At 37.5% G+C, this 25,226-nt stretch overlaps 1 protein-coding gene across 1 annotated transcript in view; it reads right to left on the reverse strand.

The window, feature by feature from the left end:
• The window catches only part of HACD1 (3-hydroxyacyl-CoA dehydratase 1), a 38,118-nt gene that overhangs the window by 11,847 nt on the left and 1,045 nt on the right, over positions 1-25,226 (reverse strand). Inside the window, exons 2-5 of the mRNA XM_069086264.1 lie at positions 8,276-8,393; positions 8,055-8,073; positions 7,714-7,802; positions 1,338-1,459 (exon numbers count right to left, since the gene is read on the reverse strand). Of these exons, the coding sequence (XP_068942365.1) occupies positions 1,338-1,459; positions 7,714-7,802; positions 8,055-8,073; positions 8,276-8,393 (348 nt within the window). The remainder of the gene's footprint in view (positions 1-1,337; positions 1,460-7,713; positions 7,803-8,054; positions 8,074-8,275; positions 8,394-25,226) is intronic.

Genomic DNA, 25,226 nt, shown 5'->3' on the forward strand with positions numbered 1-25,226 from the left:
ATTAAATTTATGAATTATTAAGATAGCAAAAAAGTTTAGCTAGAACAACTCAATCTAATTTTTTTTTTTTTTAAGCAATTGGGGTTAAGTAACTTGCTCAAGGTTACATGGCCAGGTGTTTCTGGGTGTGGTGCTAAATACCTGAGCCCAGATTCGATCCCAGGTCATCCCGACTCTGGGGCCGGTGATCTTACTCGCTGAGCCACCTGGCTGCCCCTCAATCTAATATCTTACAAAACTGTATATGGTTATCCCTTCCACATTGTAGGGGTTAAGGGCATGGCGCCCCCATGATCTGGAAAATCTGTGTAACATTTTTTGACCTTCCCTTTGTAACAGAGAAGTAAGAATTTTTTCTTTTTCTTTTATGTGGTGTTTACAGTAAATTATTGTAAAATTTGGGTTAATATTATACAATATATTTTATGCTTTACTAAGTTTCTAAACTTTTTCTGTGTCATCTGCTGGCCTTTACCTGTAGTCTGCAGCTTCTGCAAAACTTCCAAAAGATTTGCATTTAATTTCTTATGCTGAACCACAGTTAATTGAAATCGTGATGGGAAAGGTAATGATGTGGACAGGAAAAACTGTACAGTATGACTATACCTAACTGGACAAAATCCTATTTAAAGAACCACTTGCGTGGTGATTTACTATGATGGATGTCTTAAGTAATTATGAATTATCTACGTGCAGAACAAAAAACACAAATAGAATTTGACTTTTTACATGATTCTACTGTCTTACCAATAGTGAATAACACTATTTTTGTGAATGAAGGACAAAAGATAATGAAACAGATTTATGTGAATGTCAGTTATTCAAGTAAAAAACATTCTATATCATACTAGAATTTAAACTGAATTTTATGCCATTTCTCACAAAATCCTTTGTATTTCTGAAATAGTAATTTTAATGAACTTGAACATTTTATTTGGGGCTTTAGCATAAAAAGGAGAGACTGAAGTTTTATTTGGGGTAAGTAAAATATAGATTCCAAACATGTTGGAAATATAAAGGATTTTAGAGATAATTTAGTCTGACTTCCTTAGTTTATAGATGAGGAGTTTCTTAAGTCCAGAAAGGTGAAATGTCTTGTCCAAGTTTATATTATATTTTTAACGTTCCTAGTCTGAACAAATGTTTACATAGTTTGAAATGTTAAAATAACTCATACTATTAAATTAAGTTACAGTTTTTAGAATGCAAATTGTAACATTTCTAAAATACAGAATGACAGTGTCCTACTGACATGTGGCCAAAACTCAAAATCTGTTCTTTGATGTTAGCTCAGCATTCATGAAATAAGCATGCACAAAACTGTAAGACATCTCCACCTGGCCCATTTAATGAAGTATGGCAAGTGGTTCAGAAGATTGAATGTGTAGAAGGAATATCGAGTAATCTCTGTCACAGTCCATGCCACCAGAAAAAGTACCACACTGTCCTCATTTTGGATCTGCAGAATTATAAAGAATAAATAGCGTCTTTGGTGGAAAACTACATTTTTAGTTTAAAGATATTCATTCACATAAATTTAAGAGGACACAAAGTTAATGTCTTATTGGAAAAGGTGTACTTTATACAAATAGACATTGGGCTATAAACATCTTACCTACACACTAGCCAATTGCACAGTTTCCTATTCCCCTTGCCCCCATCCCATCCAACTCATTTTAGACAACAACCAAGCTGTCATGGAACAATGGCACCACCTTTTGGTCAGCATAGTAAGGTCTAAACCTTTGACATGTCTCCCATATACTACTTCATTTCTTCATCCTCAAGTAAACTGTACTTAAGAAAATCAAGTGACAAAGGTTATTAAAAGATTGTTACCTAGGGTAAAACATGTGCAGGATTGTTTTTGTTTTTTTATGGACTATTATTTGCTCCCAATTTTCTTCTTTCACCACTCATATCTCAGTTAATTTCACCTCAGTAAAAGTCTTTTTTTGTTTTTACTTATTCCTATTAATCATCTTATTCTCTCTTCTATCTCTTACCTGGTTCTCTCAGGAAAATCTCTCAAGATTTTCTCTCAATTTACTCAAGCTTAATTCATTCTGGGAGTTAAATAATGACCTGAATCATGACTAAGTGTAAGAGGGATGTTACCTGAATTAAGGGAAAAGAAACTAGAAGTTTTGAATTGAAATTAAGACATAATATCAGTACCAAAAAAAGAATTAAAAATGCTCAGAAATTCCGCTTAGAATTTCTACAAAAATCTTTAACTCTTCTCCTTTTCCTCTAATTAAAGCATTGCTTTTGAAGATTTTTCTTTTCGAAGAAAGAGGACCTGTTCCTCATTTAATGAGAGGTGGGGGGATTTAAGGAGGAAGGAGCTAGTTCCTGATAGTAATAGAATATGTCATTGAAAGCAGGGATTTTTAAAATCTATTTCCAGTGTCTAGCACAATGTCTGGCACAGTAGATATTTAATAAATGCTTATTAACTCATGGACACAGCAGAATTGTTTTGTTTTGTTGACTTTTTCAGTGCTAATACTATTTCTACTATATTGTGGATTAAATAGACTTTGTGGCCTAATCTAGAAAGCAAATATCTACATAATGTTTTTTCTTCTTTGTAAAAAAGAAAAGTGTTCTGAATTACAAGCAAACAGCCTTCATATTAATTTTTTAATTATTTTTTCTTTTTTTTTTGGAGAGGGGAAGGTAGGGCAATTGGGGTTAAGTGACTTGCCCAAGGTCACATGGCTAGTCTTGTGTTAAGTGTCCGAGGTCAGATTTGAACTCAGGTCCTCCTGACTCCAAGGCCGCTACTCTGTTTACTGCGCCACCTAGCCACCCCCTTCATATTAATTTTTGAAAAATAATCTGTTTGTAAGTTACCAGGATCTATTTTGAGGAAAACATTAGGTGATGAAATACAAAGTACACTAAAGCTTCATTCCACTGAGAATTTGAGATTACCAAATAGATACTAATTTATTTTTATTTAGAAAACACTTTCTTCATAAATAATGTGGGCAAGAAAGAAATGTAGAATTATAAGCGAACAAATTTTTAAAGAACTTTAGCATATTATTTGTAAGAAAGTTAATATTAACAACAAATAAGTATCATCTATTCATTAAAAACTATCCTTCTTCTTATTCCTGGTCTTGGAACTACTGATGTTCCAAGGATTATTTTTAGTTATTCTAACCACTGTTCAATTTTCAGTGATTCTCATGGCAGATGGCCAGGGTGGCACTAGGCTGAGTCATTTCAAGTGGGTAATAGATGGTTTTTTCCCCTCCCTCCAGACTTCCTGCGTCTGTTCCTTTAAGTAGACTTTTAAAATAGGTTTTTAACAATGGCATTAAAAATGGGGAAATAGATAATCCAAATGAATAGGGTTAATTTTTTGTATTAAAAGTCAACAAGCATTTATTAAATACACACTGTCAGGCATTATGCAAAGGTCTGGGAATACAAAGAAGGGTAAAATATGGTCCCTGCCCTCAAGGAGCTTACATCCGAATGAGAGAAACAATATACAAACAACTATGTCCATATAAAATACATAGATAGTAAATTGGAGGCAATTTCAGTGGGAAGGCTCTCCTTTGATGGGGAGGAGGAAAGGACTCCAATAGAAGGTGAGATTTGAGTGGAGATTTGAAGGAAGCCATTGAAACCATAAAGCAAAAACAAAGAGGGGAGAGCATTCCAGAATCTGGGGTACCGTTAATGAAAATGCAAGAAATAAGAAGGGAAGAGAACAAGGAAGTTGGACCCTTTGAACTTGTTGGATTTGAAAAGCCTGGAAGGAAGTAAAGTACTTGGGTCTGTTGGTACTTGGGTCTATTGATTAGCTTGAAGCCTAGTGGGAAGGGTTAGGAGATGATGAGACACTGGGACATTGAGCCAAGTTTGCCTTCCTCTGGCTGTTTCTGTGAGTGAAGAGGAGTGAGATCCCAACATTCGGGAACAAAGGTATATAGGAATATATGAACTCATTAGCTGGGAAGGATCCATAATATTATGGTAATATCGCTCAAGGGTATAAATGGAGATGATAGGTAGAAATCAATGCTTTTTGCCTCTTTGTCACTAACCACCTGGCCCTCTCTTCTCCCCTTAAACATTTGCTCTAGCCACTTTATTCCCGTTTCTCAGATCTCAGCCACTGTCAAAAACATATGCTCACTCTTCAGTAACTCTTTCTTTGATTCTCTTTGTACTAGTATTGATGTTTCATACTAGTAATTTCTACCTCCTGACCAGCAACCTTGAGTTATGGGACATGTACCCCTAAAAGGCAAAGACTGTCTCTGGAAGCAAGCCAGACCCTGAATTTTTCCAGACATTTCAGTAACCCAGATCACTGGTGCCTCTGCCCAAGGCATGTGGTCCACCTCAGCCCACCTGGTTATTAAATTAGCTTACTTGATACTCCTTAATCCCCTCTAGATCTTTTCACTGGTTGTGCCAGGGCCACCCAGGACATTTATGATTCCTTAATCCCATCAAAATCTTCTCACAGTCTCTTTTGCATAAAAGTATCAGTCCCATCCTTATCAAATGCACAGATTCTTAATATCTTCCATGCCAGCTTTACAATATTGCAGATTTACTAGGAATCTGCCTGTCATGCTGGTGTTATAATAAAACTTCTATACTTTGACTGAAAGAAGGTTTGAGTGGTCAAATGTTTTCAAAGCAGACTTTCCCTGTACCCTTATATTTTAGGGTTTCCAGCACCCCAAGCCACAACATCTCTACCTTCTACCCTAAAGTCTGCAATTCTATTTGGTGAGTCGGTGGCCCAGATTTCTATCTAATGAGAGGGCTCAGCCATGCTTATTTTACTCTCAGCTCAATGTACTCTCTGAACTTCACATATTGGCCATCAGCTTATGCCCAGGAAGTACCCTTCCTTCCCCTTCCAGTTCCCCTTTATGAGCTGTCTTCTCCTATTAGAATAAAAGCTTCTTGAGGTTAGGGACTATTTTGTTTGCTTGTACTGGCACCCTCAGGACTTAGCACAAGGCCTGGCCCATAGTTAGCAGACAATAAATGCTTTATTTATATGTCTTTTATTAGAAAAACTGAGTTAATGAAAGGTTTTCCCCCACAGCCAGGCTGTACAAAATATTACCTATGTGGTGGTGACTGGTCAAAGAGCTAAATCAGTCAAGCTGACCAAAGGGACTGAATCATAGAAAGGTCTACAAGGAATAGATACAAGGGACCTCTTCCCAAGTAGACTGGAAGCCAGGGTCTCTTCCAAGTACAAAAGAAAAAAACCCCACAAGTTCATCTTCTGGCAGAGAGCTTGTAAAATATCAAAAGAATGAACAAAAAGCCAGGGAGGTGCATCCCCACGTGGACTGGAGATCAGGGATCTATGTGGAGTGGAAAGAGAACCAGAGATCTGTTTCCAAGTACTCGGGAGGCCTTGAAATCTGCCCAGAAGGTCAGGAGAGAGCTGTAGTGGGGGAGTTGGGGGGTGGGTAGAGAGGACAAAGAATGTTCCTATTCTTGGCCAAAGTAAGCTCTTGGCACAGTAAATCAAGAACTGGCCATAGCACTTTGCTCAGGCCACCAAGTTCAGTTCTGTGTCCTCAAAACCATGAATATTTTGTTCCAACTGAGAATATGCTCCTAGTTTTTTTTTTCTCAAGTTAAGTCAAGTTAACAAGCATTTATTATGTGCTTACTATGGCCAAGAACAGTGCTAAGTGATACAAAAAGCAAAAGACAGCACCCCACCCCTTTCCCTAAGTGCTCACAGTCTAATAGAATCTCCTCATTTTGACTCCTTTTTTTTCTTGACAGTTTCCTCCTCCCAGATCTTTCTCATTTTTAGTTAAATCTTTTCTAAAAGCTCAGTCCTTTGATTGACCAATCATATTTTCCTTTAATGTCTAGAAATACTCTGTGCTTAATTATTAAAAGTGAAAGCAGTTTAATCTAAGTTACAAATTCAAAGAAAATATAATTTCTTAACCATTCTTATTAGCCCTGGGTATCACATTGGAGAAAGGACTTTGTTAGACTTGATGGCTCTCCAAGGAAAAGTTTACCTGTCAGATTAGAGTTAGAGAGCATTATGAAATGCAAAATGGGTAATTTTGATAACATTAAATTGAAAAGTTTCTGTACAAACAAAGCCAATGTAACCAAGATTAAGAGGGAAGTGGAAAATTGGGAAAGAATTTTACAACCAGTGTCTCTGATAAAGGCCTCATTTCTAAAATATACAGAGAATTGAGTCAAATCTATAAGAATACAAGTCATTCCCCAATTGATAAATGGCTAAAGGATTTGAACAGGCAGTTTTCAGAGGAAGAAATTAAAGTTATCTATAAGCATATGAAAAAATGCTCTAAATCACCATTGATTAGAGAAATGCCAATCAAAACAACTCTGAGGTGCCACATCTCACTGGTCATATTGGCTAAGATGACAAAACAGGAAAATGATAAATGCTGGAAAGGATGTGGAAAAATTGGAACACTAAAGCATTGTTGGTGGAGTTGTGAACTGATTCAATCATTCTAGAGAGCAATATGAAACTATGCCCAAAGGGCTATAAATAAGTACATACCCTTTGACCCAGCAATACCACTTCTAGGGTTGTATCCCAAAGAGATCAGAAAAGTGGGAGGAGGACCCCAAAATGTACAAAAATGTTTATAGCATCTCTTTTTGCAGTGGCAAAGAATTGGAAATCAAAGGGATGTCCATTAATTGGAGAATGGCTAAACAGTTGTGGTATATGAAGGTAATGGAATACTATTGTGCTATAAGAAATGAGGAGCAGACAGACTTCATAACTACCTGGAGAGACTTGTATAAATTGATGTTGAGTGAGAAGAACAGAACCAGGAGAAATTTGTACACAATTACAGACACAATGTATGTGTGATGACTAACTTTGATAGACTGGGCTCCTCTCAGCAATGCAAGGTTATAAGACTCCAAAAGACTGATGATGGAAAGAGATACCCACATCCAGAGAAAGAACTACAGAGTCTGAATGCAGACTGAAACAAACTACTCGTTCTCTCTCTTTTTTTTTTTTGTTTTGTTTTCTCTTTCTCATTGTTCACTCCGTTGGTTATAATCTTTCTTTACAACCTGACTAATGTTTAATATGAAGGTATTTGTAGATCCTATATGTGATTGCATGCTGCCATGTTGGGGGGCAGAGAGGGAGGGGAAGAACATTTGAAACTCAAGGGACTGTGGAACTGAATCTTATAAACTAAAAGTAAATAAATACATTTAAAATAAAAAAAAAAATCTTCCTCCCTATCAAAAACAAACAAACAAACAACTTGATGAATTTCTTCAAGCACCTGAGAACTGGGCAGAGGGATCAGACTCAAAGCAATGGGAAGAGGTAGCAAAGAGGCAGATTTTATAACAATTAACACCATATATAGATGGAATTTGCCTTGGGAGGTGGTATGTAGCCCCTGACTAGAGATCTTCAAGCAAAGGATAGATGATCACTTCTAGGATTTATCATCATATGAATCATTTTATAGATATGATTTGGACTAAGTAGCTACTGAGGTCTCTTCCAATTCTGTAAGTTGGTGAATGTTGTCAACCTAATATCAAACCAACTAACAGTAGAAAACCCGGATTCAGCCTGTGTCAAGCAATATTTTGACTTTTTAAAGTATATTAACATCTCATATTATAAATCCTCCTGTAGATTACTATAGAACAAATTCACACACTTACTGGTTTTATACTGTGGGTGATGAGCCATACCATAAAGATTCTTGAACTCACTTGGACCCCAGTAACAATTACAGACGTTGGCACAATTCCTTCAAGAGAAAAAAGAAGTCAACTATGTCCCTTAATGAAATATTTAATTAACCAGTGCTGGTTCTAGAAGCAGAGAACCTAAATTCAAATCCCAGCTTTATCACTTACTGCCAGACTGATTATGGGCAAGGCATTTAATCTCCCTAGGCTTCCATTTTCTCATGGATGAAATAAAAGGGTAGGATAGAATGACCTTTAAGGTCCTTTCCGGCTGTGAGTCTAAGAAAGTACACATAAAAACAGGAACTTACCAATGATACAGTGGATTATCTGTAAGGAAATGGAGAAAAAATGCAATTACATAACTTGAAATTTGTTTTGCATCTACAACATAAAAAGTGAGAAAGCTACACTAAAAAAAATGAGAGGCTAGATTTTAACAGTATAAAAAGACCTGGTTTTCTAATCAAATGAATTTTCATATAAATAAAACAAAGAGAAATCAAGCAAGATGTAGAGATTAAAAGTTTACCTCCAGCAATGCAAATGTCTGGAAAAATTTGAGTGTCTTCTGAATACTTTTGTATAAACCCTTGTGTGTTCCTTTCTCCATATAAAATCGCACCATGGCAACAGCTAGTACCAACCACCTAGATTAAATAAAATGTATTATGAGAAATAGCAAAATGAGCACAACTGAATTTTCTTCAGCAATGCAAACACATAAATGTCCAAATGCTTGTGTGGCCACAGACATGAGGCAACCTGATCTGGGCAGTCAAAGGACTACTGCATATGGAGCCAGGCAAAATCCCACTTTTGGCACTTAACCTGTATGGGCCTCAGTTTCTTTATCTGTAAAATGGGGATAATAACAAGGAAAGTATTTTGGGAAAAGCTTAAAAGTTCTATAACAACTCATTTTTCTTGTATTATTTAGAGTTGGAGCATTTTGTTCAAATGAAGTAAAACATGAAAAGTACTTTGTAAAACCTTAAAGAGATATATGAACGTAAATTACCATTATTGGTTATTTTTGTTATGTTTTTGGTCCTCTTTAAAAAGTTCTATTGGGAATATTGGTCATTGATACATATTTCAGACCCTCAATGAGTTGAATAGAATACATAAAAGAATAATCAACAAGCATTTATATTGTTATGGCAATGGGAATTTAAGATTTTCCCTGTCCCTAGGCCCTTTGATAGGCTTAAGTGCACCTGGAGCCTGTGGCTGGAGGCTTGGTTTTCAGGAGATACTTTGTGATTGGGCAGTGGGTCAAGAGGGTTGTGACATTATCTGAGTTAAGAGAAAGCTATATAAACCCTGATTTGAGGCTTTGTTTTGGGGCTTACTTTGAGAAGTGTTGTGTGATTTGACCAGACAAGACTCTGGGCAGCCATTGAGAGCCCCCGAGCTTTGAAAACCCATATGTTGATGCTTTCCTCTCTGGTAACTGACTAGGTAAGGATGTAATGGTTGGACAGTTGGACGCCTGTCTGCTTGATCCCTTTCTCTGTCTCCTTGTAACTTCTGCTTGTAACTTATTTGTGTTCTCTGAAGTTCTCAGTGCTGACCTTTTTCCCCTGAAGTAGGTAAATGACATATGTTTGATTAAAGCAAGATTGTTAACCCATTTTGAGTTGCTTTCCTTTAGAAAAGCAGATCTAAAAACCTATGTTGGCCCCCACCCTGGGGATGCTGGGGTGCTTGCTGCTACAATTATGTACTTACTCTATACATACTAGGCACTGTGCTGGGAATACAAACATGGGATAATAACATGCAAGTAATTTATTAAGTAAATTACTTACATAAGATAATACAAACTATATACAAAGTAAAAACAATGTAATTGGGGGGAGGGGGGCATTGGCAGCTGCAAGGAATCAGGAGAGATCTGATGGAGGCAGAAGGGGCAGTTGAACTGAGCTTCCAGGGGAGCTAGAGATTCTACCAGGCAATGATTAATAAAATGTGTTTTCTATGCATGGAATGGGGAGTAAGGCTGAGGGAGGGGAGGAGAGGGAAGTTATGGAGAAAGAAGGCAGATATAAGAAATATAAGAGGAAGATATAAGGAAGATTAAGACATAAGAGGAAGAACAAGCATGCCAGAAAATGTATAATAAGCTCAGAATAAAGAATTTTGGAGCCAGATTGTGAAGGACTTTAAATGCCAAATAAACAGAAGAGTTTGCATTTCATCCTAGAGGCAACAGAAAGATACTGGAGCTTTTTTTGGGGGATGGGGGGCAGGTGGAGACTGACAAGGGCTAGGGCTGGATATATAGATCTTGGAGTCATGTGCATCATGAAATGATAATTGAACTCATGGTGGCTGATGAGATTTCCAAAAGAAAGCACAGTTATCCCTTCCACATTTTGATTTTCCCCCATCAAGGTTTTGATATATCACAGGTCAGCATAAGAAATTAAATGGAAACTTTGGGGGGAGTTTTTCAGAAGCTGCAGATGACAAGAAAAAAGTTTAGAAACTGAGAAACACACACAAAAAAATATTTAAAGTATGGTATAACATAGCCTATGACCAAATACTTAACCCATATCTTATAATAAGGTACTGTAGGCACCCCATAAAAGAAAAAGGAAAAAAAATTCAAATTTCTTCTCTGGTAAAACGGGAGAGCCAAAAAAATTTTATGTGGATTTTCCAGCTTTCGAGGGCACCATGCCCCAAACTCCCAGATGTGGAAGGGATGACTATAGCACAGAGGGCCCTGGACAAGGCCTTGGGGTACACATATGTATAGGGGGCTAAAACATGCATGATGATCCACAAAGGTGATCTGAGAAGGAATGGTCAGAGAGGTAGGAGGAGTTCCAAGAAAGAACAGTATCATGAAAACCCATGAAGGACCAAGTATTTGGGAGAAGATGGGGTGATTAACACTGTTAAATATTACACAGAGGTAAAGAAGGAGGAGGACAGAGAAAAGGTCAATGGGTCTGGCAATTAAGGGTCCACTGGTGACTTCAGAGAAAGCAGTTTCAGTTGAGTAATGAATTTGAAGTCAGAGAGCAGGAAATAAAGAAGCGAATGAGGCAGGGGACAGCCTTTTCTTTTTCTTTGGCTCTGTTGCTTTATTACTTGTAAGACCCTGGTTAAACAATCAATCAAGAAACACTTATTAAGTACCTACTATGTGCCAAGTACTGGGCTGTGCTAGAGATGCAAAGACATTCTTTGCATTCAAGAAGTTCACAGGCAATAAATAGGCACCTATTTCTCTGACTGTGAAAAGCAAAGGGAATTTAGGATTATAGCTTGTGGGCAAGGGAGGCGTTTTTGAGAACTGAAGAGACCAGAGGATATTTTTTGGCAGTAGGGAAGGAGAAAGCAGACCAACTACACCAAAATCCAAAATTAGGTCTAAAATTTGATAAACTCAGGAAATAAATTGAGACAAAAGGCCTTTAACACATGAATATGATTGCTATGTACAAATCTGTAATGGTGAAGAAAAAAGATTTAAGACTATATTGGAAAAGTCAGAGTACAGTATAAAATGTAAGGTATTGAATGAAAATATTAGTTTATATTTTAGTGCTCACTAAAAAATCAAATGCTGTGCCATGTGTCAGGAAACCTCATCAGGTCTTTGCTTTCAAGGACTTTTATTTTAGGAAAAGATACATTCTTAGAGCAGTAGGGATGGGGGGGAGGGAGGGGCATATATACATATATTACCACTGAATCAGTTTGTTAATCAGAAAAGTAATTGTTTTGGGAATAAAATATCATAGGTTTATGGAGTATTGGATGGAAAGCTTTTATCCTTGAGCCAAGAAGATCAGGATCCCCTGACACATCCTAGATATGTGACCCTGAGTAAGTTACTTAAAATCTCTGTGCTAAACTAACTCTAATTGCAAAAGAGGTTCTTATCTGCTTTGGTAGGGGAAGTTCCCTAGCTAATGAAATCATAGCTCCAGTTCCTGTCTGTCTAGAAAACCAGCTTCTTTTCCTCTCTTCCCCTTCTGTCACCCCACTAAATGTGTCGCTGGAGTAATTAAGCTCTCAAATGTTTGTGAAGAAAGAATTGATTCATCCAGGGATAATACTAAACTCAAACTGAAATTGTCTTTAATACAATTTCCCTAGTAGCTATATAGTCCTTTCACATTTTCCCAATTGCATTTGCATCTTCTATCCCTTTTCAGGCTTATAACATCCTTATAACATCCAAATGAAGAAAAGATGAAAACATGCAGCCCAAGGAGATTGTTACTTTCCCATTGCCTCACAGAAAGCAGAGCTGGGATAAGAATTCAGCTATCACTTCCAATTCCCCTAAGCCTTCTGGGAAAACCTGTGTCCTTTCAAAAAGTAAGAATGACATTCCAGTAGAATGTAAGCTCCTTGAGGGCATGGCCTGGTTCAGTTTTTGTCTTAGTATCCCAGGTGCCTACTAGCACAGCACCTGAGGTACATTAGATGCTTAAATAAAAGCTTGTTGAATTGACTTAGTACTTGGCCACACCTATACACCAATGTCCCTAGGTGAGTTGTGGTGTTTTTTTTTTCTAATCACCTTTCAGTTTGATTCTATAAAGGATTGTCCTATCCTATGAAACATATTCTTAAAACTATCTTTCTTCACAGAAAAAAAATATTTTTAAAAAATTAGGTCAAGGACTTCACAAGTTTTAGCTCAAGAATGGGAATGCTTTTTCCTTAGAACAATTACACAAGTAACACCTTTAGGGAGGGTGTTAACTTGAATGGGAAATCTGAAATTATATTTGCTGTTGCTTTCAGAAAAACATCAACCAATATTTACATTAGGCATCGCCCCAGAATCCAACCTATATTTAACAGAAGTGTGTTTTTTTGGTGTAATGTTCCAATTCCCTCGCAGAGGAATGTTATTTACAACTCTAATGAAAGTTTTTGAGCTAGAGGGACTGAAAACTGGATAACCCAGTTGTCCTCAGTGTCTTAAAATGCAAATCTCTTTTTTATTGTACATGCTAACCGTTGGTGTTGCATTCTCTTATATGGCACAGGGCACCATTTCTGCCTTTGCTTTCTTTTTCAGATCTTCTTTGGGCATGTTGCTTCCTCTGTTTCTTCAACTGTAAAATAAAGGCACTGGGGAGCAGTTAAGCAAATTGTAGCATATGAATGTAATGGCCTAAAAGGACTGCTGAATGTGAATTCAGAGAAAATGGGAAAACCCTTCTAAGTGTTGGATGAGGAAACCAGGGAGGAAAAACCAAGCGACATTAAAAGGCAGCAAATCTCAGGACAGATACATTGGGAGAGGATCACAATTAAATATCAGAATTAAGGCACACTTTGTTCCTGCTATTAACAATATGAGCTACAAAAGTGATAGGTGATAATACTGTCATAATTGCAGTATTAAGTGGTTTTATCTTTTGGGAGTTTATTTTATAGTGGTAGTTGTTTGGATGTTTGCTGCACATTTTTGTCAAAACAAAAAAAATGTATCAACTTAAAGAAAGAAAATGAAGGGATTGGGCCAGTTTTCTAAAGTCCTTTCCAGTTCTAACCATCTGCTGCCTCCTCTGGTTAATCCACACTCCTCCACACCCCCTCACCTATCTTTTCTTTTTTCTCATGGGTGGCAACAGGACCTTCTGCTGTGTCTAGAGGTTTACTTGCTTTCTAGACTAAATGACTTTACACATGGCATCTATCAACATAATCTATTCCCAGACGGCAAGCATGCTTCTAATTCTTCCCCCAATTCAATCTTTGATCTAGAATTATTCAGCAACTCTAGGTTGCATAATTGACTCAGGAGCCTCAGGCTAGCTAATTGCTTCACTTTCCCCCTTCCCTTTTTGCCCTCAGGTTGAGGACTTATCTTTCAAAAATCTACACACACACACACACACACACACACACATTCTGCTTCTGCAGGACTGGTTTAGAATCAGGCTTAAGTGAGCAGTAAATTGTCATTAATATCTAAGGCCTCAGGCCCTGCAACTATGAGAAATAATGCTATCTTCTTTCTGTCTCCTTTGCTAGATCTGATGCCTAGCAGATAAAGAATGAAACATTACTCCAGTCTTCTCTCTCTTTTACTCCTCATTGCTTGACAGCAATGGTGCTTCACAATTAATCTTTCATATCTGGCAACCTATAATGTTTGTGCAGAAATTCACTCACATCTCAGGCATTAACTCAAAGAAGTTATTTATGAAGTCACATCAGGGACTCCAGAGTCTAAACAGATAAATGACCTTATCTTAACTGGTAAGATCTCCACCAGAGGTAACTTGAAAGCTCTCATTCTGGCCTGTTCTGCCTTTTAGTGTCTAGAAGATAGCCCATATCTGCACTCAAATCAGTACAAAATTTTATCTTTTAAATAGAACCTCTCACTTTTCCTAAAGGAGATTGAAAGTACTAAAGAAGACCGACATTTTCAGACAGACCCTGGAGGTTATTTGTTTTGCTTGACTATGCATATCTGTTAGGTAATTTCCTGACCCAGGTGAGGTGTATAGTCTTCCAGAGGGACAGCTCAGTTACCTGAGCTATGCCTGTGGAAAGTTTCTTGGTTGCCCCAGAGAATGCTATCCAGGCATTGCCAGTTACCCCAATAAATGAGATTGCTGAAGGACCCATAGGAGTAGGATTTGGATTAGGGGCAGTTGAGGAAATAATCCTAAACCTTTTAATGGCCTGTGTGCCCCACTGTGTTACTTAGCTCCCAGCACTGGCATAAAGACTGATGAGAATGAACTCCTACTGGTGAGATCATTCCCCCCTCTTCTTGGTTAAACAGAAGTATTTTATCTCTCTGGGATGAAAAGTTCCCTTACTGTTGTATCTTCTCTGACCTATTATAATTTGTGCAACTTCCCAGACTTCTGTTTATGGTTTAGTTTGGATAAATGGTGCAGAGGGGTGGAGCAAATGAGGGTTAGCCTAGAGTCAGGGGTGGGAACCTTCAGCCTTGAGGCCACATCTGGCCCTCTAGGTCCTCAAGTGCTGCCCTTTGACTGAATCCAAACTTCACAGAACAAATCCTTTTATTAAAGGGATTTTTTTTTTCTGTGTAATTTGGATTCAGTCAAAGGACCACACTTGAGGACCCAGAGGTCCACATGTGGCCTCAAGACCCAAGATTCCCCGCTCCTGGCCTAGACCCTTAAGAGCCATCAGGGGCAGAGTTTTTCAAGCTGAACCCATTGTACTCCAAGAGTAGAGATATTTGATGTGTGAGAGATGAATATAATTCTATCCCAATATTCCTCTTAAGAGACTAAAGGAGAGAATGCTCAACCGCAGTGGTCCTGGAAGGAGCAGCCACTGAGCCCTTCAGCTCACTTAAAATGGTTGGCCAGACTTCAAATAACATCTATGCATACAGCCTGCAAACTGTGTCCATATATTTAGACAGACAGAGAATACATGTTATCTTACAGTTAAGGGCTTTGGTTTTTCTTTCTTTTTTTCAATTGGAAGGTGGGTGGGAAGAAGAGAGGGACTAGGGATATGTTAACTAAGAAAAAAAGAAAAAGAAAAAAAGAGGATCACAGAAGCATTTTTTTTTTTAAATAGCACAGAAGAGAACAGAAAGAAGGCCAAAACAACAGAGCAGGACAGATTTAAGTTACATGTTGAATTTATCATACATTTAAAAAGTAAAGCATGCTGTACATATTAGAACTTCAGTTTCATGTGTAATCCTAACTTTCTGTTCCATAATTGTACGTGGAAATGCATATTTTATTTATTGAGTTCAGAATATTTTCTAAATTAAAAATAATGAGATTTTTAATAACTAGAAACATATGCTCTACTTGGCATATCCCACAGTGTGGCAGTTCTTTCTGAGTTCAAATCCAGCCTCAGATACTCACTACCATGTTTCCCCGATAATAAGACACTGTCTTATTAATTTTTTTGGACAGAAAAACACCAGAGGGCTTATTTTCAGGGGAGGGCTTATTTTAATGAACATTGACAGCAATTTTAATAAACAGGTAAATGTGAACAAAAAAATGTACCTTTATTCAATAAGCAAATCACTGGGGAAGAACAGGATGATGCGCTCACTGCTGCAGCTCTGATTGGATGCAGCTCGGAGCGCGGCGTGCGTTTCACGTGGGGGGAGGGGACAGTGCATACAGAGGGTACCGTAATATAGCGTGTAGTGAAGGGGATCACCTTCACTACAGTAGCAATCTCAATAGGGCTTATTTTCGGGGGAGGGCTTATTTTAGAGGACTCTTACACAGTAAGGGGAGGGCTTATTTTCGGGATAGGTCTTATTATCGGGGAAACATGGTAGCTGTATAACCCTGGGCAAGTCATTTAACCCTGCTTGCCTCAATTTCCTCATCTGTCAAATGATTTGGAGAAGGAAATGGCAAACCACTCTAGTGTCTTTGCCAAGACATCCCCAAATGGGGTCACAAAAGAATCTGACTCAACTGAAAAACAGAGGATACAAAGACCAAAAAGGGTGGGGGGGGACAGTTCCTGCCTTCAGGGAGCTTACAGTTTATCCAGAAAAAACACAAATACAAATAAATACATATAAAATATACAAAAGACAAATACAAAGTAACTGGAAGGGGGAACCACCCATTGCTGGGACTATCAGGAAAGACAATGCATAGGAAGGCTACATTTTAGTTTTGCTTTTCAGGTTCAAGTTAAACCATTCAAGGTCTCCATAAGGACCCATTTACTCTTTTACCCTACATATAATTCTAAATTTTGATACCTATTTTCTGAATGATAGCAGATTATAAGTAGCAAGTTAGCAAGCTTAGAGAAGAGGAGGCATATAATAGCAGCAGAAAGTAACATTTGACCATTAAGCATGAGGAAGAAGGTAGAAAAAACAACATGAAGTGTGTTGCTCTAGAACAGGTGTGGGGAACCTGCAGTCTTGAGGTCACATGTGGCCTTCTAGGCCCTCGGATGTGGCATTTTGACTGAGTCAACGTTTTCAGAATAAATCCTTTTATTAAGGAGATTTATTCTGTGAAGCTTGGGTTAAGTCAAAGGGCCACACTTAAAGACCTAGAGGGCCACATGTGGACTCGAGGCCACAAGTTCCCCATCCCTGCGCTAGAAGATGCTGATGGCACCGTCCAGTTCTAAGATCCTATGCTCATATGAGAAGAAACAAAGTGGGGTAGGAGGAAAAGGTAGAGAAATAGGGAAAAAGAGAAGCATATATGCAAATCAAGAAAAAGTAACAGATTAAAAATGAGATTACTCAGAGAAAAGAAGGATGCATAAAAATGGAAAATGAATTTAAGAGAAAAACAAATCCCTTTTTCACTAACAGCTATCTACAAAAAATGTAGAAAAATTTTCTATCACGACTGGGGTATACTACCTACCTAGTACCTACCTAGTATCTCATCAGCTTTCTTGGCTAATGAAACTTCCCCATGTAGAGGAGAATTAAGATGATGTGTAAGGAAAGTGAACTGGAGACTGGAGCACAGATTAACATTCTGCACCTAGGTCTGATCTTTTTACCATGTGATTGAGAGGAGGTTGGTTTGATTGGCTGTGTAGCCGGAAGGGAAGGGGGCCACTTCAAAGTCTTTTAATGCCACTTCAACTCTTCACCCCCCTTCTATCTTTGCCGACTTCTTCACTCATCTCATCAGGTAGGAGACCAAGTTACAGGGAGCTACATTTGTTCTTTTCTGTTCAAGGTAAAGGAAGTATAGTCTTCATCCTTATGAGTCTAGTAAGTTCTATTGAGAGCCTCAGCATCTCAGCACTAGAGAAGTGGTATCCTGATCTTTTCATTGAAGTACAAGGTCAGAGACTCCAATCTCCTTCCCCTAAAAGGGAAAAGAACAAAGGCAGAGGGTACAGACCAAGTCCACATAACCTTAGAGGGGAGAAGCTTGTAAGGATTCTCTCCTTACACCATCATGGTCCTTCACCAGGCTGCTATTTGAGTAAATGATACAGAGAGGTAGTCTGAAGCTGAATTAGACCCTTTTGAAGTTTCTCCTGCCTCTCAGTCCTAGCCATACAACCATACATAACCAATCCAAAAAGGCTCCTCACAATCAAGTGGTTAAAAGACCAGAACCAGGTACAGAATGTCTTATGCATGCTCCATATTCTCTCCAAGGCATTCCACTCACATATTATAACTCTCCCAGAAGATTTCCCAGCTTCTCAGCCTAGGAAAGTTGAATCAGCCTAAAGTAAACCCTGGTTCAACTAGTATACAAATAGGAAACCGGTTTATTAGTAGCTGTCTTTTTCATGGGTATATTTTGTTTCTTTTCAAATTGAATCTCTTTCAATTAACAAAAGTCAAATTTCTATTCCCTCCCTCTTCCCCCTTCCCACAGGGGTGTAGATGATCAGAAGGGGAACAAGAAAAACAAAACCCTCCTAATAAGCACAACAGAACAAAACAAATTCCTGTATTGACCATGTCTAGAAAAGTCTCATTCTACATTGAGTTCATCACTTCTCCTTCAGGAGGGTCATCAAGCTTCCTTGTATGTACACTGATAATGTGGCCATTGCAGTGATCAGAGTTCATTTCTAAGGGTGTTTTGCTTATCAATCTTTTAAGTTTTAATTTCAAGCATCATCTTTTTTGTTATTACTTAAGTAGAAAAAAAGTTAGGGGGCAACCTGGTATAGTGGATAATGTTGGGTTTGGTAACTTTGTAGCTGTGAAAAGTTGTTTAGCCCTAGGCAACTTCTAGGAATTCTCTGCTACTGTTATAAATCTTCATTGGGGAAAGAGTTTTTCTATGGGAATTCTCTTGGTTGAAAAGAAAAAATCGAATCCTTTAAGTATTCATGCATATATGTGGAAGAATAATAATTAATAACTAAAGAATAAGAATCATCCACCCAAGTACTTTCTACTGTATCACTGTGAGGTTGGGGTGACTTGAGTGACTGAAGGCTACACTAGGTGAGCACAAACTCTAGCAATACCACCAGTCTGAAAGGTTGTGAAATTCTGGACAAGTGATGGGGACCAACCTACCTAAGATAAGTTCAAAGAGGCTGTCACTAGAGGGTTGTCTAACAGGTGATGAATTGTTTGACCATCTCATTGAATCAACTGTTACCATATTGGAGGATTTCATTCCATACTAGTAGGGATAAAATCACACATCTTCTTTGTGGTACCAAGAAGTCAGGCAAAACTTTGGGTTTGTTATATTACTCAGTTCTTACATCATATGTTGTAGTATTGGCATGGTGCTTATAACATTCAAATATTCAATTTGGTCAATGTGGAAATTCCACTGAGGCAATTGGCAGTTGCTTACCTTAACCTCCCCAGCCAAAATTATTCCCCCACCCCACAGGCCAGAGCTTATGACCAGGAATTTACTGAGCTGATTACCTTATTATGTCTTAATAATATGTCTTCAAATTCAGTAGAGACTTTGCAAACAAATGTATCAATTGCAAAGTATGAAAGGATTATCTGTCATTGCCACAACGCTTGGGAGAACTGTTAAGAATCCAGCTGTCTATCAGCCTGATGATCACTGGCCTGTGTTAATTCCTGATATTGAATCATGACTACTCCAAAGCTGACTGTGTGGGACCTGGGATGGTTATTTAGGAATTACCATCTGAGGATCATCCAAAAGAAAGTCAGACCGGATGCAATAGCACTCTCCTTATAATAATATTTTGTTGCAACCTTTCAGTTTTATTGTCCTATTGTAGACAATCTTCACAGTACATACAAAGATTCAATAACTGAAAGATAAATATGTTTTGAGTCATTAATAAATACTTCTAGGATTTTTAACTGAGTTTACTCATTACTTTTAAGAGACCTAAATAAGGAATGTCATTTTTACTGAGATAATGTTATTTTTTTCCTGTTTCACAGATAGTTAACAAGAAGCTAAGTGATGCCTCTGGTTACGTAGTTCATAAATGTCAGAGTCAAAGTTTGAACCATACATAGCCTTCTAACTGCTTCCCAGGTCAGGACATGTTCTTTCCATTGTTATACCTTTCAGCATCAATATGCATTAATTTTTCTTTATACAGAGGCAGCTAGGTGGCACAGTGAATAGAGCATTAGCCCTGGAGTCAGGAGGACCTCAGTTCAAATCCGGCCTCAGACACTTAATACTTACTAGCCGTGTGACCTTGGGCAAGTCACTTAACCCCAATTGCCCTACCTCCAAAAAGCAAAAACAAAAAATCTTTTTCTTTATACTTTGACCTCAAATAGGAAAGAAAAAAATCTTGATGGATAAACACTTTGTTTTTAAATGGAAAAATGACAAATTTTTTTGGCAAATACATCCAAAGTATTGCTTTACTATACTCTGGCCTAGTGAAAAAGTAACCAATGTTAAGTCTTGGAGCAAGAAGCTTAAATTTCATTGGATATTGGTCCTAGACTGTGGGTAGAAAGAAATTTGTTAATACCTTAAGTTAGTTGGGAAAAAAAAAACCTCATAAATTACATATATCTCTATTTTAGTTATCTTTAAGTATTTTTTCCTTTTAAAATGTTGCAAAAGTATTCAGTTCAGTCCTTTTTTTTTTTTAAAGCAATTGGGGTTAAGTAACTTGCTCAAGGTTACACGGCCAGGTGTTTCTGGGTGAGTGCTAAGTGTCTGAGCCCGGGATTCGATCTCCAGGTCTTCTCAACACTGGAGCCGGTGGTCTTACTTGCTGTGCTACCTGGCCGCCCCTAGTTCAGTCCTTCTTTAAAGAAAAAAACAAACACTTCACTTGACCCTACAATATCTTCTGTCCAAATTCTCTACTAAGAAGCACAGTTGAAAAGAGACCACAGAAGTCATATAGACCAACCTGAAACATACAAGGAATCTCTTCTATAACATCTTTACATTATGGTGATAGATTTGTGTTGGGTAATTTTCCTCAGGAAATACTTTTTGTCAATGTCTGTTTCTTTATCCATTTCCCATTTCCCCAAGCTAACTTGTTTATTAATAGGTTAGATTGGAGTTGCCATGGATGTATTCTTACATTATTTTCTCATTTTTATTTTTATTTATTTTATTCTTTTCATTTATTAATTGCTATTCTAACAATTCAGTAGTCTTTAACTGTATAAATGTGACTGATTTTGAAATTATTCTTACATCATTAATCATTAGTTTCCTGCCTATTAAAATAAAGTTCATTTGGGGAGTGAGGATATTGTTCATTGTCATGTGTGGCACCTCCCAACTCTCTTCTTAAAGAAATTAATCATTATATGCAGGCATGAAGTTCCTTTATAGTCTATAAGATTAAGTCTCTTTTACTTATTAATCCTGAGGTTTATTTTCCAACATGTTTTTCACCATCCTTCCCTAACATATTTTATTATATTGAAATGAAGGATTTAAGAATATTTTATTTAAAATGGAAGTCATTATTGTTTTTTTTAAATAGAATTTCTGTACTTTCTCACTTGTATGCAACAGATATTAGTGATAAAATGAAATTATCTTCAAGGCTGCCTTTCTTGTAAATGCTCACCATGAGCCCTGAATAATGATTATTAATCCCCTGAAATTATGTTTCTTATTACATGATAATATCAACTCTGCTAATCCCTTATTATTTACCTCTTCAAGGAAACCCTACAAACCATCCTTCATTTAACTGCTTTTTTTGTCTTATTTGTCTCTTTTATAAGTTGCAGTCATTATTGGCATGATTCAATTTCTTTACTAGTATATTGAGTCATTAGTCATTGGATAAGATATGATTACATTTAGAGTACCAGAACTAAGTTAATATTCATAGCAGGTCTAAATACTGTGTCATTTTTAGTATCTCTGACCCCGTCACTGCACAAGCAGGAGGGAGCTCCTCTCCCCAAGAGCTATTTTGTAGTGTTGTTTCATGGGCTGCTATGACCAAAATATTCATCCCTAAGTGGCAGGTCTACAGGTAATGAGCTTCTCTGTATTTAGCCTCTTTGGTCCTTAGGAAGCAGACTGAGGCTGTTGCCAGAACAGTCCTGAAAGCTTTTCAAGCATGATAGAAATTTCCAGGGCTTGGACTTTACCTTCATAGCCTTTGAGAACCTAGAGTTTCTTGACATCACAATGAGACACCAGTAAAGGGTGGTATTTTCCTTTTTTTAGCTTTTATCTTTTTAGATTCAACTTATCATTTCAGATGTCAAGATTTGTTCAAGATCTTCCTTTTGCTGCCACATCCCTTGAACATGAAATCTAACACAATGATTAAATTGAATGGATAGATGGATTAAAATGCATTTATGGAGCTCTCACTATGTGCCAGGCACTGTACCAAGTGCTAGGGACACAAAAAGAAACAAGCAAGGTGATTCCTGCGTCTAAGGAATGAACATTCTGCTGTGGGAAGACAACATATAACAGAGGCAGGGGTGGAAAGGAAGAGGTTAAGGTATGTGTGTAGTGGCATGATTTAAAAGTGGTTGGGAAGTGGTGTGGTGGCCCCGTTCTAAGAAAGAGAAGTTTAAAGCTCTTTTACCAAAGCCCAGGTCCGTAGAAGAAGTTTTCCAAGTTGGTGATGAGAGAAGGAAGAGGCCAAAGTATTAGCAGAATAACTGGGAAACAATTTCTGGGTTAAAGTTGAAAGCACGCCCTGAATTACAATCCTACTGTGTGCCCTTATGCTACTCCAGTTAACTTCCTAGGGGCTTCATTTTCCTCATCTATAAAATGAAGGGGTTGGATAAGATGACCAACCTCCAAATGGAATTATTTCCATTGTTTCTAGATGGTGTGATGGATATAGCACTAGACCTAGAGTCAGAAAGACCTGAGTTCAAATTTGGACTCACTTTATTAGGTTGTGTGACCCTGGCAAGTCACTTAATTTGTTTGTCTTAGTTTTCTCAACTGTAAAATGGGGATGAGAACAGCACCTACCTCGAAGGGTTGTTATGAGGATCAAATGAAGTAATATTTGTAAAGAAGTTAACACAGTGCCTGGCACATATATTACTCCTTTCTCTTCACACATTCCCTGGGCTTCTTCTACTACTACTCTATTGAAAACTTTCTCAAAGTTAAATTAACTCTACATCTTGCCAAATCCAACATTTTCTTCTTCTTTTTTCTCCTCCATCTCTTTTTTGTATTACTGGTCATCTGTGTCGTCAAACTTTATCTCCTTCCTTCCCTTTTTAAAAATTTTAATATTATACTTTTTTGTTCTCCTCTTGCCTTTTTCAACTACTCCTTTTATTTTCTCTGCTCTCCATCTATTTTTCTCTCTACCCACATTCCTTTACCTACTTTTATGGTTCTATCAACTGTGTTGAACAACTCTCAAACATCTGAAGCTGCTATTTGGTAGAAAGAACAGTAGACATGGGGTCAGAAGATTTGGATTCAAATCTCATCTATGTAACTTACTAGCCATGCCACTGGGTAGATCACATAACCTCCTAAGGCCTCAGTTTCCTTATTTGGAAAATGAGGAGGTTGGTCTGCTTAATTTCTAAGATCACAGGAATGCAGCTTTAGATCTGAAAGGGATCTATAGTTCAAACTTCCTCATTTCATTTTACAAATGAAGAAACTGAGGCCTGGGGGAGGGGGTTGTTAAATGTCCAAGATCACAGAGGTTATAAATGGCAGAGCCAGGATTCCAATCCAGGTCCCTTTCCAGCACATTTCCCATTGTTATCCCCCACAGTCACACAGTTGAGTGTCAGGACTAGGATTTGAACTCAGATCTCTGACTCCAATTGAACTAGGTGACCTCTGATGTTGCCTGAAGCTATAGATCTATGATTCTTTATATATTGAAAAAAAAACTCATATATTACCTATTTGAACTAAATCAATTATCTGAAGATTTCTAGAAAATTTCAGATTTGCTAGCCAAAATTCTGACCTTAGGGTTTTTTTTTTTTTGATTCTAACATTCTATGATATTATCATGCAATGAAATTATAAACATTGTTAAGTGCCTATATGACATTTTCACTATGGCATTCTTCTATCACCTTGAATTCAATGCTTGCATAGTAGAAAGAACACTAGACTAGGAATCAGAAGCCCTGAGTTCTAGTCCTAGTCAGCCTGTGACTGTTGTCATAACTCTGTACAAGTTACTTTGAGCCTCACCTGTAAAATGAGGAAGCTGAATTATAAAGGATATCTTTTGATTTTACCTTAGGACTTAAACCACATAAGACTTTTGGGACCCCCTATATTATTTAAATTTTTTTCACTTCAGTTTTTTTAAAATTGTTATTTAATTGTTCGTTGTCTAGTCTACTAGGGTAAGAATCTTACATTTAAAAACATTTCCTTTTCTTTTCTAAATAGTGAGCCTGTCAACAAGTCTCATTTTGTTTCTTATTTTGAAAATGCTTCTCTGATGTCATTCTTCTCACTTACACCCCAGTCCTGGCTCTAATCACTTGACACTTGGATTGCACCAGCCTCTCAGCTGTTTTCCTGATTTTTGTCCTTCTGCTCTCTTAATTAATACCACCAATCTTTCTAAAATACAGCTTTCCTCCTTTTTGAGAACAGAGGCTCCTATGAACTACCATAGTAAGTCCAAATTCCTTTGTCTGACCTTCAAGTGAATTCTAGAGTAAGGTCCCCCAATCTCAACTCACCCAAACATATTTCCTACTATTCTCATACATATACACTGTCCAAACTAGTCAAGCTAGTTTTTTTCACTGCCCCTTAATGTGTACCGTGGTCAGTTCCACTTTGAGTCTTTTTTTATATGCTATTCTTTCCACATAGAACATCATCCTTTCTCATTATCTACATCCTACCTTCAAGGTACAGCTTAAGTCCTATTTCCACCCCCTTCCCATTATTTTAACCCACATTAATCTCTGTCTTCTTTGAACTCTTACAATTCAAGTAGATACCACACAAGTTAGGATTTAGTTGCTGTAGAACAGTTTATTTTATTTGTTTCATTATATAGTAAACTACCCAGGGTAGAACATGTCTTTTGTATTCCCAATTGCCCCTCCCCCCAAGTTCCATAAACGTTTTTTCTTTAGTTAAAATTTTGCAAATACTATTTTCTGTAGAGCACTTAATGAACTGAATAGTAATAAAATATGTATCATATCTATGTTACTAATCGTTCACCAATACCATTTGCTATACAGAAAGAAATACTGGGGGCTTACTAACATAAGGCCATTAAAAAGGCAATGCAGTTTGGGAAAGGGATAGTATTTCCTCAACAACTTTCGAAAAGTTCTTTAGTAGGGGAGACTTGGAATTCTATGAAGAAGGAACCCTAGTAAAAGCTTAAGTAGTAAGACATGTTTAACGCCAGAAATAAAAGACGACAGAGAGTGACCACAATGCTAGATTAGTTAAATGCTCAGAAAAACTCTGGTTAGAAACAGCGTGCTTGAATACAAAGTTTGGAACTGGATGGATAATTGTTTCTAATCCCATTTCCAGAACTTCTGCACTGGATAATAAGTCAGGGAGGGCTTCTTTTTTGCTTCTGGTTGCTAGAACTAGAATGGATCAGATCGT

The sequence above is a fragment of the Petaurus breviceps genome, unplaced genomic scaffold (assembly GCF_028583685.1).
Source record: "Petaurus breviceps papuanus isolate PSGF00001 unplaced genomic scaffold, PetGlider_PUasm1.0 178, whole genome shotgun sequence".
NCBI classification, from domain to species: Eukaryota; Metazoa; Chordata; class Mammalia; order Diprotodontia; family Petauridae; genus Petaurus; species Petaurus breviceps.